This window comes from Tachysurus fulvidraco, chromosome 4 (genome assembly GCF_022655615.1).
Source record: "Tachysurus fulvidraco isolate hzauxx_2018 chromosome 4, HZAU_PFXX_2.0, whole genome shotgun sequence".
Taxonomy (NCBI): Eukaryota; Metazoa; Chordata; class Actinopteri; order Siluriformes; family Bagridae; genus Tachysurus; species Tachysurus fulvidraco.
In genome coordinates, this window is record NC_062521.1 from 13,470,800 (window position 1) to 13,486,901 (window position 16,102).

A 16,102-nucleotide genomic window follows, 5' to 3' on the forward strand; every position below is an offset into this window, starting at 1 on the left:
AGAAAAACCATGCACACTGAGTATCATGCAGCCTGAAAAATATACAACTCAAAGAAAACACAACCGACATCTGTGGAACACCACATTACAGCCATGTACTATAAATGACACACTAAAAAATTAAGAAAAGTTTTTTTAAAGCATTTTCAGCAGCTAAAACTGTGTATGTATACTCTAAATGAAATACTACATGCAAAAAAATACAGATGAATGGCATAAAAAGTGGGGGAGAAGCTACTCTAGAAATGTACTTAATTCTCACTCAATTCTCTTAACGAAGTATACTGTAAGTCAGGCTTAGCTAACAAAAGATTAAGTGAAGCTTGTTCAGAGGTTTTAAAAGGAATAAAATGAGCGGTGTATTCACAAATATATATTTATTTTGGTGTACATTTATTTTCAGCTTGAACATTTTTTTTTTTTGAGGATATTTTCTAGAGTAGCAAGTGTTCAGAAAAAAATGCCCTTAGACCCAGTTCGATTTGAGCGCAGCTTTATACAAATCTTTGTTTCAGCCTTCTTTAAAATGTATGCTTTAGAGATTAAGGCCAGCTCAAAAATAAATAAATAAAAATAAACGGCTTAAAGGGAAGATTTTATCTGGAGGTTTTTGTTTTTTTTCCCTTAAATTTGATTTCTTCCCAGACTTCCTGTGGAAGAGAAATGTCAGTCTTTCAGAACGGCTGCTGATGAAAAAGAGCCTGGGCTACAGCAATGAACTGCAGGGAGATGCTATGGAAACAGCCACAAGGACAGACTACTGTAGTGTGATCAAAGGCCTAGTGATGCTCAGAGAGAGGGAGGAAAAAAAGTCCAAAACAAGAGAGTCAATTTCAACCAGAACCGAGAATAAAAATGTGTTCAAAGTGATGCCATGGGAGCAGGCCTTGTCTGCAGCCAGAGAAATCAAGACAAGCCGATGAAGGAGGCTGAGCATCAGTGCAGTGGAGGACAAAGGCACAGCTTACCCAGTTCTGTTATTATTGGTATGTTAGTTCCACTGTTTTTTTCCTGACTGAATGGAACCAAAGGCAGTAGTTTGCCAGGCTTAGCTAATGACGATAAAATGACGTTGAGGGGAGATTGTTATTGAAGCAAGTTCAAAGGCAAGCAAACATGCAAAAACATAATGAGAGTATCATATCAAAAGTGGGATTAGAAATGTAAAGGTACAGTATTTCCTTTCAGAAGTGCACAGTGTCTGTAAGTGCAGCAAGAGATACCAGACATCTGTTCCTAACTGGTAAACAGAGCCTGCCTCCGTAATGTGTGGGTTTTAGCCTTTTATTGCTGGAGTGGAAAAGTACTGTACTTGGAAAAGGGAAAAAGACAGTTGATGGTATTAAGGCGATCATGGGCAAATGCTTAAAACCAGCTACTTTTTTTTTTCAGCTCATGAGGTTTCTTGCCATGTTGGCTACTCTAACAGCACTGGGTTTTTGTATCTCTGATGTGGGCCTGTGGAACTCCTAGGCGATATCTGATTCCTCCGGTCTTGAGGGGCCACTGGAATTTAAGTGTGTGTGGTGTGTGATGTTATAGGCCCTTCTATTGAAGTGCACTATAATTGGGTCAGTGGAGAGTTAGAGTGGCCAATCCCATGTGCTTTAGTGCCCTCTGAGATCTGAAACTTTCATGAGTCCTTCTGTCCTGGGAATACAACCAGCGTCATTGTTATTAATAAATGGACCCATTTTACAAGATGCCTTTTGCCTCTATGTAAGTCCAGCTATTCACATGCATTAATGGAAATATTGTTAGGCACTTGACTTTGACCTATTTAAGCACAACAATACAGAAAACCAACAGACACACATTTCATCAGGCACAACAGGAGTAAGACAATTAAATCTCAGCCGTTAGACACTATATTTTGATATTGTAGCAGTGATTGCAGTCACCTAGTTCAGTTATGATTGGGATGTTGGAGCCAGTAGTGACAGACGCCTGGCGAACCAACCCGTGCACTGGACTGTTGTCTGGAGACGATCTATCCATTCCAGGAGGTGTAAAACCTGAAGGAGTGAGAGAAGGAATAATAGATTAGATGCAGGTAATTGTGTTAGACAATCAACCAAATTCCTGGACTGAATTTTTCCTGAATGGAAAAAAACTCTGCACAGAGGTTGTTCTGGTATAAATGCCTTTGTGTGTTGCTGTAAACAGAGACAATGTCAAATATGATATAGAATGAAAGGACCACAGTGTCTGCCTAAAACACTGCACTGCTGATATTCAGCTTTTAGAGGTCAACTGAGACATATTTAGCATTTGCTGCTTTCCATCAGCTGGTAGATATAAATTTTATATGTTGTTCATTTTGTTACCATAAAATTGGTGAAGTGGATCCTGAAAACCTTTTATGTGAAAACGCGATTCTGAGCTATGAAATACAAGCGTCGGTGACGGGACTATGAATTCACATGACTTGACACTTTTGCATTTCCTCAAGCTGACAAGTAAACACCTTAAATCAGTAATGCCATATGCATAATGCATCAGGCCTGTTTTGACATCCATCATTTAGTGCTGACTAGAGAAAAATGCAAGCATATAGTTTCCTTTTTTTGTACAATGGAAAACATAATGCAGGAATAGATTCAGGTCACAAAGTTTTAAAAGTATACTGCAGAATTCACAGAGCCTCTATTCAGCCAAAAGATGTAAGAACAGGAAGAAGACACTAACATTTTGCCACTTTCCCCAAATTTCAAACTGCAAACAAAATAATTCCTGCTTACACGTTTGACACATCAAATAAACAATGCCAGTCTGAGTAAAGTTCCCTGCTGAAAACATCTAAACAAATCAGAATATTTTTTTTCCCGCATCATCTATGAAATTCAAGTACTATCATGGTTAACATTTTCACTTCTTTGCTTGAACCAACACTGTTGCACAGTGTGTTTTCTGGTAAAAGTTTAAACCACAGGAGAGGTATTACAGAAACAACCTAACTGTGAAATCTTTCTGTATGGATGACAACTAAAGCTAGGATCTCATGTAGGACAATAGCTTTTTGCAGAATATCAAATCTAAAGTTTATGTTATTGTAACTCCACACAGGAAAAGACACAGGCATCCTAACCTAGTAAACGCCACCTAACTAGGATGCTACTTTAACTTCCATGTTCAATTTACTTTGCTTGTAACCGTGTATCATATTATCTTGCTTATTATTTGTAAATACCATAAGACAGTACATTTTTTCACACTAAAAAAAAAGAAGGAAAAAAAAAAAGCTTTTTCACAAATTGTTATAATAAATAAATTGGTCTCAGGTTTCACAGCTGATGAAGGATCTTTGTTTCTTGGTGCTAAAAAAATATTAAAGTATAGCTCAAAAAAAAAAAAGGTTTAAGGCTTATATTAAATTGCATTAATTACATTACAGAACATTTTTGATTATTGTAATTATATATTGTGCATTAGTTTGTAAATGTAAATAATCTATCTATGCTATGTGTTGAAAGCTGTATTTTGATGGTTCCCCATTGCATAAACCAGATAAATAATACATTTCTATGCAATGGCAATCTGTATAAAGAGAATAAAAACGAATGTATATGAATACAACTCTAATTATTTTATGCATAAAATTGATAAAACCTTCATGATAATAAAATTTCTATTCAAATTTTGTATTCAGTAATGGCTTTGATAAATATAGCGATATAATTTAGATTTATTGATATAAATTAATTTGCTTTCATTTTTTGAGACATGAAAATGATCTCTGTTATTAAATGGTTGTATAGAAAAGACAAAGCCGTAGCCTATTATTGTAAGAGTGCCCCCCACCCTCACCCCACCCCCAAGGCTGTAGGAGAACATAATATAGGTTCACTAACAAAAACACACACCCCCAGGCACTGCTCATTTTGCACTTGTCTGTACCTTTCCCCTGGCAATAAGCTTGCTGATTTAGTCATTTACACCTTTGTCTTCAAATTCAACACTGTGCACTGAAGAAGAAGGGGTTAGGCAGTTGGGTACAGAAATGATGCAGAGTAAGACGTTTTGATCTTGTGTGCCCTGTAATTAAACAAATAAAACCATCGATTTGCTCATAATACGTGATTTAAAAATTCGCTGAAAATTTGTGCTGGTATTATATACTAGATTAAATATATTGTAATATAGTAATTTATGTAATGTATTTGAAATCAGTCCTTTTACCAAACTAATTTTTTTTTCACTATTGAGCAAAAAAATGCTCTTCAGTAGCTCATCACACCAGATGTTTGGATGAATTAATAGACGGAGCAATAATGACAAATTGTGTTCCTGTGTCTCTTCCACAAACCGAATGATAAAGGTCTATTATCAGCCATGACGGGGGACGGATTCTTCACAAACGAACAGACGCTACTGTGTTACAAAGAGCATTCTGCTAAGTCTCACACATTTCTCACAAATGCTGTCATTTCAAAGCTTCAGCTCCATCGTTCTCTGCAAAAGTGGCTCCTCAATAACAGTTGAAATCTTAATTGTTCTATGCCAGCTTGTGTGGGCTGTGTAATTTGCGTAATGAAGAGCAGCTGAAGAAGTGGTGTTGCTGATTTGTACTGCCTGCTTAATGATGATGAATCCTGATGGGCACAAGAGGGTTACATGTTTATCTGAATGCATAAACAATCTGTTCAACTCAATTTGTCGGCAAACAAATCTGCCGCAGCCCCACTAATGGAGGCAAATAATGCACGGTCTGCAGTGTGATATTTGGGAAATTTTAGCAGTGCTTTGATTAAAGCAAAGATGATACCACACACATGTATAACCAAAAAATGCAAACTGATGGAGGAATGATTAAATCAGTGTACCTGAAATAAGTAAAAACACACATCACGTGATGTAATAATGCTCCGGTTTCTATCCCTTAATTATTCATTTCTATCAATGCTTGATTTCTGTTAAAATTATTGTATTAATAAAAATTTTGACCCTTTTGTCTTTTAAAGCAGACATCAATCAGTATTGCAGTCAAGCAGAGCGATGCAGCAGAGCTCAGTCCTCTCAGTGCTATGTGCTGAAGTGTCCTAGGCCACTCTTTACCTTGGGAATTAGCCTGCAGGACCCCAATGCTGTCATCAAACTGCATAGATTTGATGTTGAGTGATGCCAAGATGCATTCCTTATCCTGCAGTGAAGCATCGTCGATATTGTTCTGATTGGCTGACAGGATAACGCACATGTCGCAGAGGTTGATGTTTACAGCCCTTAAATCAGCTCGACTTAATGGTGTGCCCTTCAGCAGAGAGAGAGAGAGAGAGCAAGAGACACATGGGGGAGGGGGCAGCGAAAGAAAAAAACGGAGAAAAACAAGTTAAAGATTGCGCTTTGGACCGCTAAGAAATTAGTCAACAATCTTTTCCCCTAAAGGCAATGACATTCAGCTGATCTAACTATGCACACAAGAATATGTTCTCTGATCTAAAGGGTAGCCTTTGCCGATGGCAGCATTTTGGCCCCAAATGCTCAGCCAAAGCAGTTTTAACAAGCGCTAAAGCAGGAAGTGTTACACACAGCTAGCATAGACCTGGTAACAGGTGCTTCATTAGCAGTTAAATTGCTTTGCCTCCTCTTGCCTTGAGTAGAAGTGAATGCCTTATGCTTATGCAGTGTACTTACAGGTAAGATGGAGACCTTGGGGAAGTTATGAAGGGTTTCCCATTCTCTCCTCAGATACTCCAGTGAGCCTACAAACACTATGTGCTTCAGCTCATGGTAATGGAAGTTACTTGCTCTTAAAGGCATAACCAAGTTTCGCAGCCCCACCAAAGCAGAACTGACATCACCGAATATACAGACCACGACATGTCCACTTAGAACCGTCATGGAAGCCTCACTCCTTGTCTATAGAGAGAATCACAGACAGAAAGCAACACCGTCACAACCATACAAAAAGAGACCTATTAAACAACTGCTACTGTATATAAATCTAAATGAATGCTATGCACTTGAAACACACATCAGAAGTAGAAGTGGAATGAGACTTTAAGCACTTATAAATTATGTGTCTGATATAATATATAGTACTAATTATTGTGTCATAATTCTTAATATTTATTCTTTAAATATTTTTTAAATATAAAAAGTAGACCTGGTCTGGGTGATAGGACCCTTACTGCATAGTGGATATATGCAAAATAAGTGGATATGTACAAAATAAGCAATAGTATGTGTCTTATACTAACGCTGATTTTTGTTGTCGATGTGTTCATGTTCAAGTCATGTGCTCATCCCTTTGAGGGAGAGGAAGAAATAGCTGATATAAAAACTTTAGGCCAGATGTATGTATGTGAGGAGGCACAGTGCAGAACACAGCTTGATATGGCCACAAAATTCGCTCATAAGGCATCTGAAATTAATGTTCAATTTACAAAGGCTGTAGCTCATTACACAAACTGCGCCTGAGAGAGCCTACTACTATGTGCTCTGCGTGAGTTGCAAATTGTGGTTTAAAAGCCCGCGACTAAAGAGAAAAAGCAGTAAGGGAAAGTTCAGTAATAAAGATAATGTGTAAACGAAGTCCTTATTAAATAAAAACTATTGATCTACGAAGTCTAGTCAACAGTTTAAAAGGCATGAATACACGTATCTGATTTCCATTTGTGTCTAAAAAGCTGTGTACAGAATATGTACTTATTAAAAAATAAAACTGCAATGCCATTTTTCTTTAATTTGTTCGATCTCTTTAAAGGCAGGGTCTTCGATTTTTGAGAAATGCTTCAGAAAACTGAGTCGGGCCGAATAATAAACAAAAATCAAAACAAAAATCAAAACAAACATGTAGCCAATGAGCAGAAAGGGGCGGGGCTTGTCAATATGCGGCGGAGAGAGTGTTCAGTGCGCATGTGTGACATTAGCAGATAGCGGTTTTAACATTGACACGGAGGATAAAAACAAAGAAAGAAAGTGAAGAAAGGCTTACGATAAGGCAAGAAGTAGGACCCGCGTTAATATAGGATCAGCTTTCCAGCGCTGGAGAGAACTGAAGGAGCGGGAAGTTGGCGCATATTCACAGATTGGAGTTTCCCGAGTGAATAACTAGTGAGCTAAACGCTGTTACTACACAAATAACACCTCTTTTCTATCGTAGTAATGTAGGGAGGCAGCTACAACCATGTTTTGTGTAGTAACAGCGTTTAGCTCAAGAATTACTGACTCGGGAAATTCCAATCTGTAAATATGCAGCCAATTTTACTTGACACCGAGGCTCTTTTTTCCTTCTCGATAGGTGAGTAACGTTGGTTTTGCTTTGTTTCACAGAACTAATATATGTCATCCTATGCATGATTATGCTTGTGTGTCATTTTTTCTTGTTTGTTTATCTGCAATCATATTGTTCTTCCATTTCTTTCCATTAGTTGCCTGGGTTATGTATTTAAGTGTGGGCGGAGCTATCAATACAGGGGTGGGATCCATTTGGGTTAGGGGCGTGTTTGTTTTGGTGATTTCAAATGTCGACATTGGCTTTCAAAAATCGGAGACCCTGCCCTTAAGAGACGTGTGAAAAATATATCCATGTGTAAGTGACATATGTCCGGGGTTGATAGAGCTTCTTTAAACAAAAAAAATAAGGCTTATGGTCAATAATATTACAAAATGTAGTATCCAGAGATAAATATTTGACCAAGGTACTACATGGTCTCATCCTTCAGTCATAAATTAATATACAGTAGCTCACAGGCACAGATACAAAGGATAAAAGGCTTACATGCCGGTGTTAAAATGGCTGACAAATCATGTCAAAAACTAAAATGAAAAATTAAAATTTTACATTAAATATAATGTAAAAATCGAAAGAAAAATAAATAAATAAATAAAAATAACCAGAAAACAAATAAAAAGCTTACTATACCCATGTTTGGTAAGAGTCAATGAGCACTTTTGGTTTTTGCAAAATGTTCTTGCTTTTTATTGCAGGTACATTCTGGTTCAATCAAATTGTAATGGTGTCTCCTGAGCACAGTCCTCTTCAGATCACCTCACAGATCTTTATTTGGATGTGGGTCTGGGCTCTAGTTAGCTCATTCAAATACACTGATCTTCTTTTGGTTAAGTCATTACTCATTGTCATGCTGAAAGGTGAAATTCCTTTTCATCTGAAGGTTTGCACTTAAATCAAACTGGTATTTGTAGCTATTCATGATTCCTTCCACCTTGAAAAAAAAGCCCAGTTCTGCCTGAAGAAAAACCCTAAATCAAAATCATGATGCTACCACAACTATGCTACACTCTTTGGGCTACAATCTTTTGGTCATGTGCTTTTTTTTGCACTAAATATTCATTTTGGAGTTTATACAGTTGAGGATTGGTCTCAGACCATAACACGTTACAAAGAGTAACCAATACTTGTCAGATCTTTCTGCAGCTCCTTTACTGTTGCTTGTAGGTCTCAATTATTTAAACCGGTATCAATAATGTTCACGTTTTATGCATCTAGGTGTGCATTAAGTCAATGTGTGAATGTGCAGTGATGATGTGTGTGTGTATGTGTGTATTTTGTCATATTAACAGAACAGTACCCACCAGAATGACTTTCTCAATTTCTTTGGAAGGGCACCAGTGAAACATTCCAGTGGAGTCGTATCTCTTCACATTAGCGTCCATATTCTCAATCTGCTCGTTTCCTGGAATAAGTAAAGGGTCGTGTCTGTACAGGAGAACAGGAAAAGAAAGAAGTGAAGAAAATGTAATCAGAGCAATGTTATGATTATTGTATAAACCAAACCATTTAAATGTTCAACAAGTTGTAGTTTTTTTCTTTTTTCTTTGGTCTAGCAGTTTCTTGCCTTGTTCATTTATTCTTAAAACAGTTACTGAATTGCAAGCTGTATCTTTTTAAATAAATTCAATTTATTGTAATTTGACACCGTTGACTGTCCTACATACTGTATTTTTCTTGAAATTGCCTTTTTTTCTTTTTATTATCAACGAATGCTTAGTTTCACTACACAAACAATAAACCACCATTTATAAGGCTTACTACAAATGTTGTACACGTGTCAAGAGTGCACCTTTTAGCTGGTACATTATCTTATAATTGTGACATTAATCAAACAGCATATCCACAATAACCTATCAGCCTGAAGCAGAGTAGGTGTGTGTGACAAGGCCATCACTGTCAGAGTAAATATGTGCTCCCATCATGGTGTGTGTGCGCTAGTGACACACACTGGTGACAACGTTGGAGTGGAAGAGAACGAGCCTGAGCAGTGCACTCACTGAGTGGCACCAGAATGGAAAGCCAATTACTGGCTTTTACCTCACTCAGCTTCTGACGTGCTGTGACCTCCACCCCCACCCCTAGTAAAAGCTTTAACAGGGCTGCACTTTAAATATTTTAGGAATTTGCCCGATCTCATTTTGCTCTCCTGAACTGAAGGCCATTAATGTTTTGAAAAGTGTCACGGCCAAACCGGCTAATCTGAAACAGCGTGGCTGGGTTGCTGAAGCTGATCTGGGGCAACAGTGACCATGAAAGAGGTCCTACTACTCTACTCCACAACTGCTAACACCAGAACTAGCATATATTTAGCACATGGGATCACCTAGCTCCCATGAAAGCACTCGAAAGCACTCAGCGATTGCTCTAGCACAGAGAAGCTTTTCTGAATGAATAGGAGCACACTGGTCTGTTATGAGTACTAGTTTGTTTTGGCAAAGAAGAAAAGCTTTAGAGTTACTGCTGGAGGATGACATAAAAAAGTTTACTGACTAGCACATTTTCAATATAATTCTTAGGGTGTATTTAAAGAAAAAATATAAGACCAACACTTGTTATTGATGTATTCAGTCTGATAATGAATATCATACATTTCTCTAATATTCTATCATTTATGAGAGCATTTTGGGAGAAAGACCACAGAATACTTGTCAAGAGGCCATAAGACTGTCAACAAAAGCCGACTGAGCAACCCACTACAGTAAAGCGGAGTGGGTCTGAAAGCCTGCCTTTGAGGTAATAGCCTGAGGCCAAACCAAGCTGCTTCCTCTCTTCTCCACAGCTACAGGGTTACATGCTTTTCCTTTTCTGCACCTCCTCTGTGCAGACGTTCACACATCTTTCACCAATAATTTCCTCAAACTCAAACTATTTGATGGCAACTAGAGTTCATCACCATGATACTGTTGTGGTCTGCCCAGAAAAACGATATCAATCGCAGTTTAGGCAAATTTTAACCAAAACAACAGGACAAATTTTATTGGGAAAATAAATTTCATTTAGTACACAGACAAGAAAAAATTCATAATTATTGAATGCATTACTTTATAATATTAACACTGGAATGGGGTTATGTGTTTCTCAGCACATGATCTTTCGGTTACTATATCTGTGTCAGTTAGCATTTATTTTATTATTTATTAATTACATTAATAAAAGAATAAATTAATTATAGTTCATGCTGTTTTCTTTGTCTGTCATGTACTGGTCATGCATTTGTTGATAATACATTTTTAATTGTGTAATTTTATGCATGTTGTTATTCACTTGACATGAATTGGCTGAATATTACATCTATCATGCCTTGTTCTATTACATATCATTAATAACAATGAATTAAATTAGGTTTCTAAATCGCATTTGGTCCGCCCTTATTTTTTGTTTACGGAATAATGAATGATGAAACAATGGCCTTGTTTCCAATATTTGCATAATGAAAGATAATATTCAAGCAAATTCATTTACAATTTACATCTTCTGCATCATTATCAGCAGTCCAAATAAATCTTGTTTCAACTTAAAACAAAATGTACCATCAGAACTCTACGGGAAATAATGCGTTCAAAATCGGGAGCAATGATAAATAACAAAACAAGCTAGTATTATTGCTCTCTCTCTCTCTCTCTCTCTCTCTCTCTCTCTCTCTCTCTCTCTCTCTCTCACTCTCTCTCTCTCACTCTCTCTTTTTCTCACCAAAGCTCTGCCTGTCTCCTAAGTGAGTTTATTCACTGACATTGCTTTGAAGCCTCCCCCTTTCACTCGACTTTTCGACGCTGTTTGATTGCTGAAATATCACATCAAAAACGTGTCAATTAGCACACTGGCATTGCAGAGATGATATCAGGCTGTGGACAGGTGATAATAACTTTAAAAGCATTTAGTGCTTTTTCACCCCAACTGAATATTTCATTATATGCTACATGTTTCACCGCTCACTCTATGGACCCCTGTCACTTCCATCTCTTCACCATGCTGATTGCCGCTGCACACCTCTGCCAAGATAGCTTCGTCTCAGCACTGTCAGCAAAGCCTGCCAGTCACTGCACAACTCTCTGCTCCATGCCACTCCAAACTAGCAATATGACAATACTGCTCTGGGAGCAGATCAATGCAAAATGCACTGTGACTTCCACATTTAGATATGTCTCTAGTCCTATCAGAAAATGTGCATTTAGTGTGTATTCTACTAATTCCGTTGAGAAAGCGCTGCTCATTGTCTACATGGTACATTTGATTAAAAAATAAATAAATAAAAATAGAAAGATGGCTTCAGTTACACAACAGAAATAAAATGTGCCAGGTTTCCTTCAATCCATTCAAACCGAAGGACTTCCAAAGATTTAACCCAAACGTAACACTCTCATTTACAAGCACATTTTAACTACTATGGGTGGGCCTTGTATGTAACTATAACAGTTATGTAATTGTATGTAATTGTAAAAGCTATAACCAGAGCAGAAGCTGTACATAGAGCAGGACTAGCTGCATTTCAGAGTGTTTAGCTATTCTAGCCCATCACTTGGCAGTCACTGATTCCCCCAGTCCCTTTCCAGCAGCCTATGAAAGGAGCCTTTTGCTTTGAAATTTTTCCCCATCATGCAAACTGACAAAGGCATGCTTTTCAAAAAAACCCACAGCCAATCTGTTGATCATTATTTATTTACGCTGGCCTAGAGGCATAAAAGTATGTAAAAACCATAGCTGGTATAAGCTTACTGTTTTTTCCTTCTTTGTTTCTTGTTTGTACAATAAATTATCCCTAAGGCTACGGTAACAATCACTTATCATTGTGCATAAAACAAATTTTGAGGCTAAAGTATTCAATATATGGTGTATTGACAGCAAAGGCAATGGTTGGAGAAGTGCACACAGGTCTGTATTTGGTAATTTGATGTTTTGCTGCAGGGCGATGACTTGAAAAGCCTACACCTAGAACTGAGAACCTGTCATCCAGTACCCAAGAGCCAGCCAAACACAGAGGCACCCTAAAGCACAGGAAACTTTGGCACTGCTTTGAAGCATTTCAAAACAGGGTAAATAACTCCCAAGAATTATTATCACTCACAGATCAAAGGGAAGATGCATATATTACACTGCAAACAGGGACCATCATCTCAGCACAGAAAAATCGTTATGAGCTTTAAGAACTCAAAACTCAACATCTTTTTAAGCTACAAGAAGAAAGCAAGGTTGTTTTTGTTTTTTTTTTACTTTTTACCACCTTTTTACAATTTGTTTCAGGGTCCACTGAGCTAGTATTGATCTATTACAAAAGGCTCGTTTGTAAAATCCAATAGTATGTATGTTGATGTCAAATCCTATACAGTATATACATTGTTATATGCAAATTGAGGCATTTTTTGTTTGTTTTTTTTTATTTTATTTTATTGAAAACTAGAAGTGCTCCTGTAAATATAAATAAAAATGCTTACCTTAAAAATTACTTTTCAAACATTTTTTTCAGCAGCAATTTACTAATAATATTAAATTATGCCACAACTGAATGAGTGAGTACTGTATGTCTTGTCCTGCCTTCCTGAATCTTGCTCGATGATCTAACATGGACATCTTCATCTATGACTCCTGGCCACATTAGCAGAAAGCAGACCCTTTTATCAGTCCAAATCAATTAGCAGCATTAGAATTCCTCCAGACAGGATAAAAGGTAGGTAATATTTGAATTCATTTTTGATTGCAATGATACATCTCACATATGGCCTTAAGTTCCAAAAACACTACTCACTGGGGCTCCTACAATAGATGAAGAGCCTGAGGCTAAGTAACCATACGGGCATCTCTGATTGGCTGCTGCTGTCATTAGTGCCACCGCTGTTTAAGAACTACATGTGGACGAGACTAGGGGGGTGACAGCTGAGACTTTAAAGCAAGAGTATTTTTCAAACAGCTTTTCATAGCCTCTTTCATGACAGAAATATTTCAGCTCTATCATTAAGCACTGACAGGCTGACAGCTTAAACGCCTGAGCCTTAGAGGGCTCCTCTCCTCTCCTTCGCTCCCTCGCCACTCCTCCTACTCCCGCCAACCCATCACCAACCCTCCCGTCTCCCTGCCGCTCTCTCTTTCCTTTTGAAGGCTGCAGGAGCGTCTTGAAATCAATGTCTTACCTCATCACTTTGGGTGAGCAGTTGGGTGAATTTCGCATGCCTCCATTGCGCTGCTTCTTTTTGGGTGACAGCGTTGATGGATGCTCGTCGTCAACTGCAAACACATGCAAAGAGTGTCAGTCTGTGGACGGCAGGGATTGTAATGTGTGCTGGGGATGACATATTAAAGAACACAAAAGGCAACACTCAATCAATCACTGCAAAATAAGTCAGAGGCGACCTCCAAAAATAGAAAAAGAACATCGTTAGTAAGGACAAATGTACATTTCAGGAAAGCAAAGAAAAAAGAAAACCCATAAAGGACACTCATTAAGACTTGAACTCAATGATTACTGTGCTCATTCTGCTCCTGAGTGTTAGCAATCTGCATCAGTAATGTATCACCTCTCTTCTACATCATTGTCCTTGCATGGAGAGCAAGGACTAAAACAATGATGGAAAGTGTGTGTGTGTGTGTGTGTGTGTGTGTGTGTGTGTGTGTGTGTGTGTGTGTGTGTGTGTGTGTGTGTAGGGGAGTTATATGTTTTGCTTTCCAATGGATCACTACTTGGCAAAATCAATTCCTATCATCTTACTTGTAACTGATGAGTGTGGGCTGGTCTGTGCATGTACTATGCCACAAGCATGCCACAAGCACTCTGAACCCACTAAGCTCACTCATCTAATGCTGAAACACCACTCCAAGAGGAAATTACTGAGGGGCCTATGGAATGTCAAAAGCATCCCTCCTACTGAATGTACTATCTACAAGACTGGAGCTGCCTGAAGGTCAACATCAGCTCCTTACACTCTCAAGAATGTCAGACTTAATAGCAATGCTACACAGTTTTGTAACCAGAACAAAGCAATAGTCTATAGACCTTTGGATGAACGGTGCTGTTTTTTTTTCACTTATAAATTCTATATTTACTATGGTGAATATTGATGCAAAATATTTATCAATATTTATGTCTTGTGTAAGTCTTAATCTATTGTCCATGATAGAAAGTCTCTATTTTAGCTTTAAATTGAGACACTCCAAACCTGCACAAATTTGGTTAGACTTCACAATCACAGCACAAAGCTTTCCAGCACTGCAAGCAGCAAGTAAGACCATCCATAAAGCCTCTGTTGATCACTCTCATTTCAGCGTCACTGATGAAAAAGAACTAATTTTAAATTCTCTGTCTGGCTATGTACCAAATGCCACTGTTTGACATTTACAAGTACACAGTGGCCAAAGAAATGTGAAGTATTAATCAACTTTCAGAATATCACTTGCGGTAAGTCACCATGGTGAAACCCTTTGTTTTCCTATTAAGACTAAGGTATAAGTGGCCTGGTTGAGCTAGGCCACACTCCTGCCTTTGCTTCTCCAAATTAGACTACAGAGATTTATGAGCTATTCCAGTGCCCTTCAGTAAGAGGCTTAACAATGAAATAACTCTACCTGCAGTATGGCTGCTTCAGCAACTCCCTGCTTGTTCCAAATTGCATTATAGCACCTTTAAAACTTCAATCAAAACAGGATCAGTCCAGTGAAGTGTGATTGCTGTTCCAGACCACAGGCAACAATAAATGCTGCTCTTTTGTGTCAGTGCTCAGACGACTTGAATAGGCATCTGCCTTCCCTGACCGATGCGACTTTTTAAATACAACTCTCAAATGACAATAGCAGCAACAGACACCGAGGCAGTGGCAATGGAATAGAGACACTTCCAAAATCTCCTTCTGTGTAACCTAATGTACCCGCTCACACTGTCCAAACTGAACTGTACAATACTCCTAGCAACTGCTGCAATGCATTTTCACACATGCTCACACAGTGCTAGGGAGGGGAATGTTAGCTCTGTTCCATGCAAGGTACAGACTGCTACAGAGGCACCTACAGGGTGTTGGTGGGCGACTGGAGGAGCGTATAGAAGAGGAATGGGTGCAGGAAAGCATCGATGAGTGCGGGGAGGAGGAGAGCATGGAGGTGTTGGCGTGGTAGCGGTATTTCCCAGGCAGGCTGTGGGCCCGATGCAGGCCAGCCAGGCTGAAACCTCGGCGTGGGGGTGGGACTGGAGGAAGCAGACTTCCTTTACAGTTAATTACAAGGGCTTCAGCAGAACGCTCCACTGCCAAAGTTTGTGGGACTGCAATATTTGTTGCTAATTTAACTGTGCGATTTTGAAAACTGGGTCTAACTTCCTCCTTTACTGTCAAACAATGGAAGATAAGAACAGTGAGAAAATTTCTAGAATAAAAATAAACATATAAACAAACAAATAAATAAATAAATATTCAAGAAAAAGTTCAAAGAAAACTTTTCGTTTCAGCATTCTTTGTCATTTCATTCTTTGTCATTTCAATGTTGTTCCTTTTTAATAGACAATCAACAGAAATCAACAGAATTGTCTGTAAAAACAGAATGCAATAAAAAAAAAAAGAATGTATTATTTTAAATCAATAAATAAAAGTTAATGTGATTTGCTATGTTGGACAATTTATTTTGGATTATCTATACTATTTATGACTGTACATTTAAAAAAGGGAGAGAAAAAAAAACCTGCCATCAGATTTCAAGTTAATTAGCAATTAAACCTTGGCTTTTTAAACAGCACTCAATCCATTTGCTGGAAGTAAAATGTTCAATAAGACATTTGCCCTGACGTTGCTACTGGGCATAAATTAATGAAAAGATATCTTATTTAATTTCACTTATCAACATACAAGAACATAACACTCCAAAACACGCCTGATAAAGTCTGACTGAACCAGTCCA

The 16,102-nt window shown here is 38.1% G+C and overlaps 1 protein-coding gene across 24 annotated transcripts in view; it reads right to left on the reverse strand.

Moving 5' to 3' along the window:
* kcnma1a (potassium large conductance calcium-activated channel, subfamily M, alpha member 1a) overlaps positions 1-16,102 on the reverse strand; it is a 130,497-nt gene that overhangs the window by 9,704 nt on the left and 104,691 nt on the right. For 19 of the 24 annotated variants that reach the window (XM_027141982.2, XM_027141981.2, XM_047812578.1 and 16 more), the window contains 5 exons: positions 13,357-13,450; positions 8,536-8,659; positions 5,632-5,856; positions 5,056-5,248; positions 1,902-2,015 (listed from right to left, as the gene is read on the reverse strand). In XM_027141982.2, the coding sequence (XP_026997783.1) occupies positions 1,902-2,015; positions 5,056-5,248; positions 5,632-5,856; positions 8,536-8,659; positions 13,357-13,450 (750 nt within the window). Of the gene's footprint in view, positions 1-968; positions 1,053-1,901; positions 2,016-5,055; positions 5,249-5,631; positions 5,857-8,535; positions 8,660-13,356; positions 13,451-15,224; positions 15,537-16,102 lie in introns of all 24 variants that reach the window. The other 5 variants (XM_047812587.1, XM_047812588.1, XM_027142002.2 and 2 more) reach the window with 2 other exon arrangements.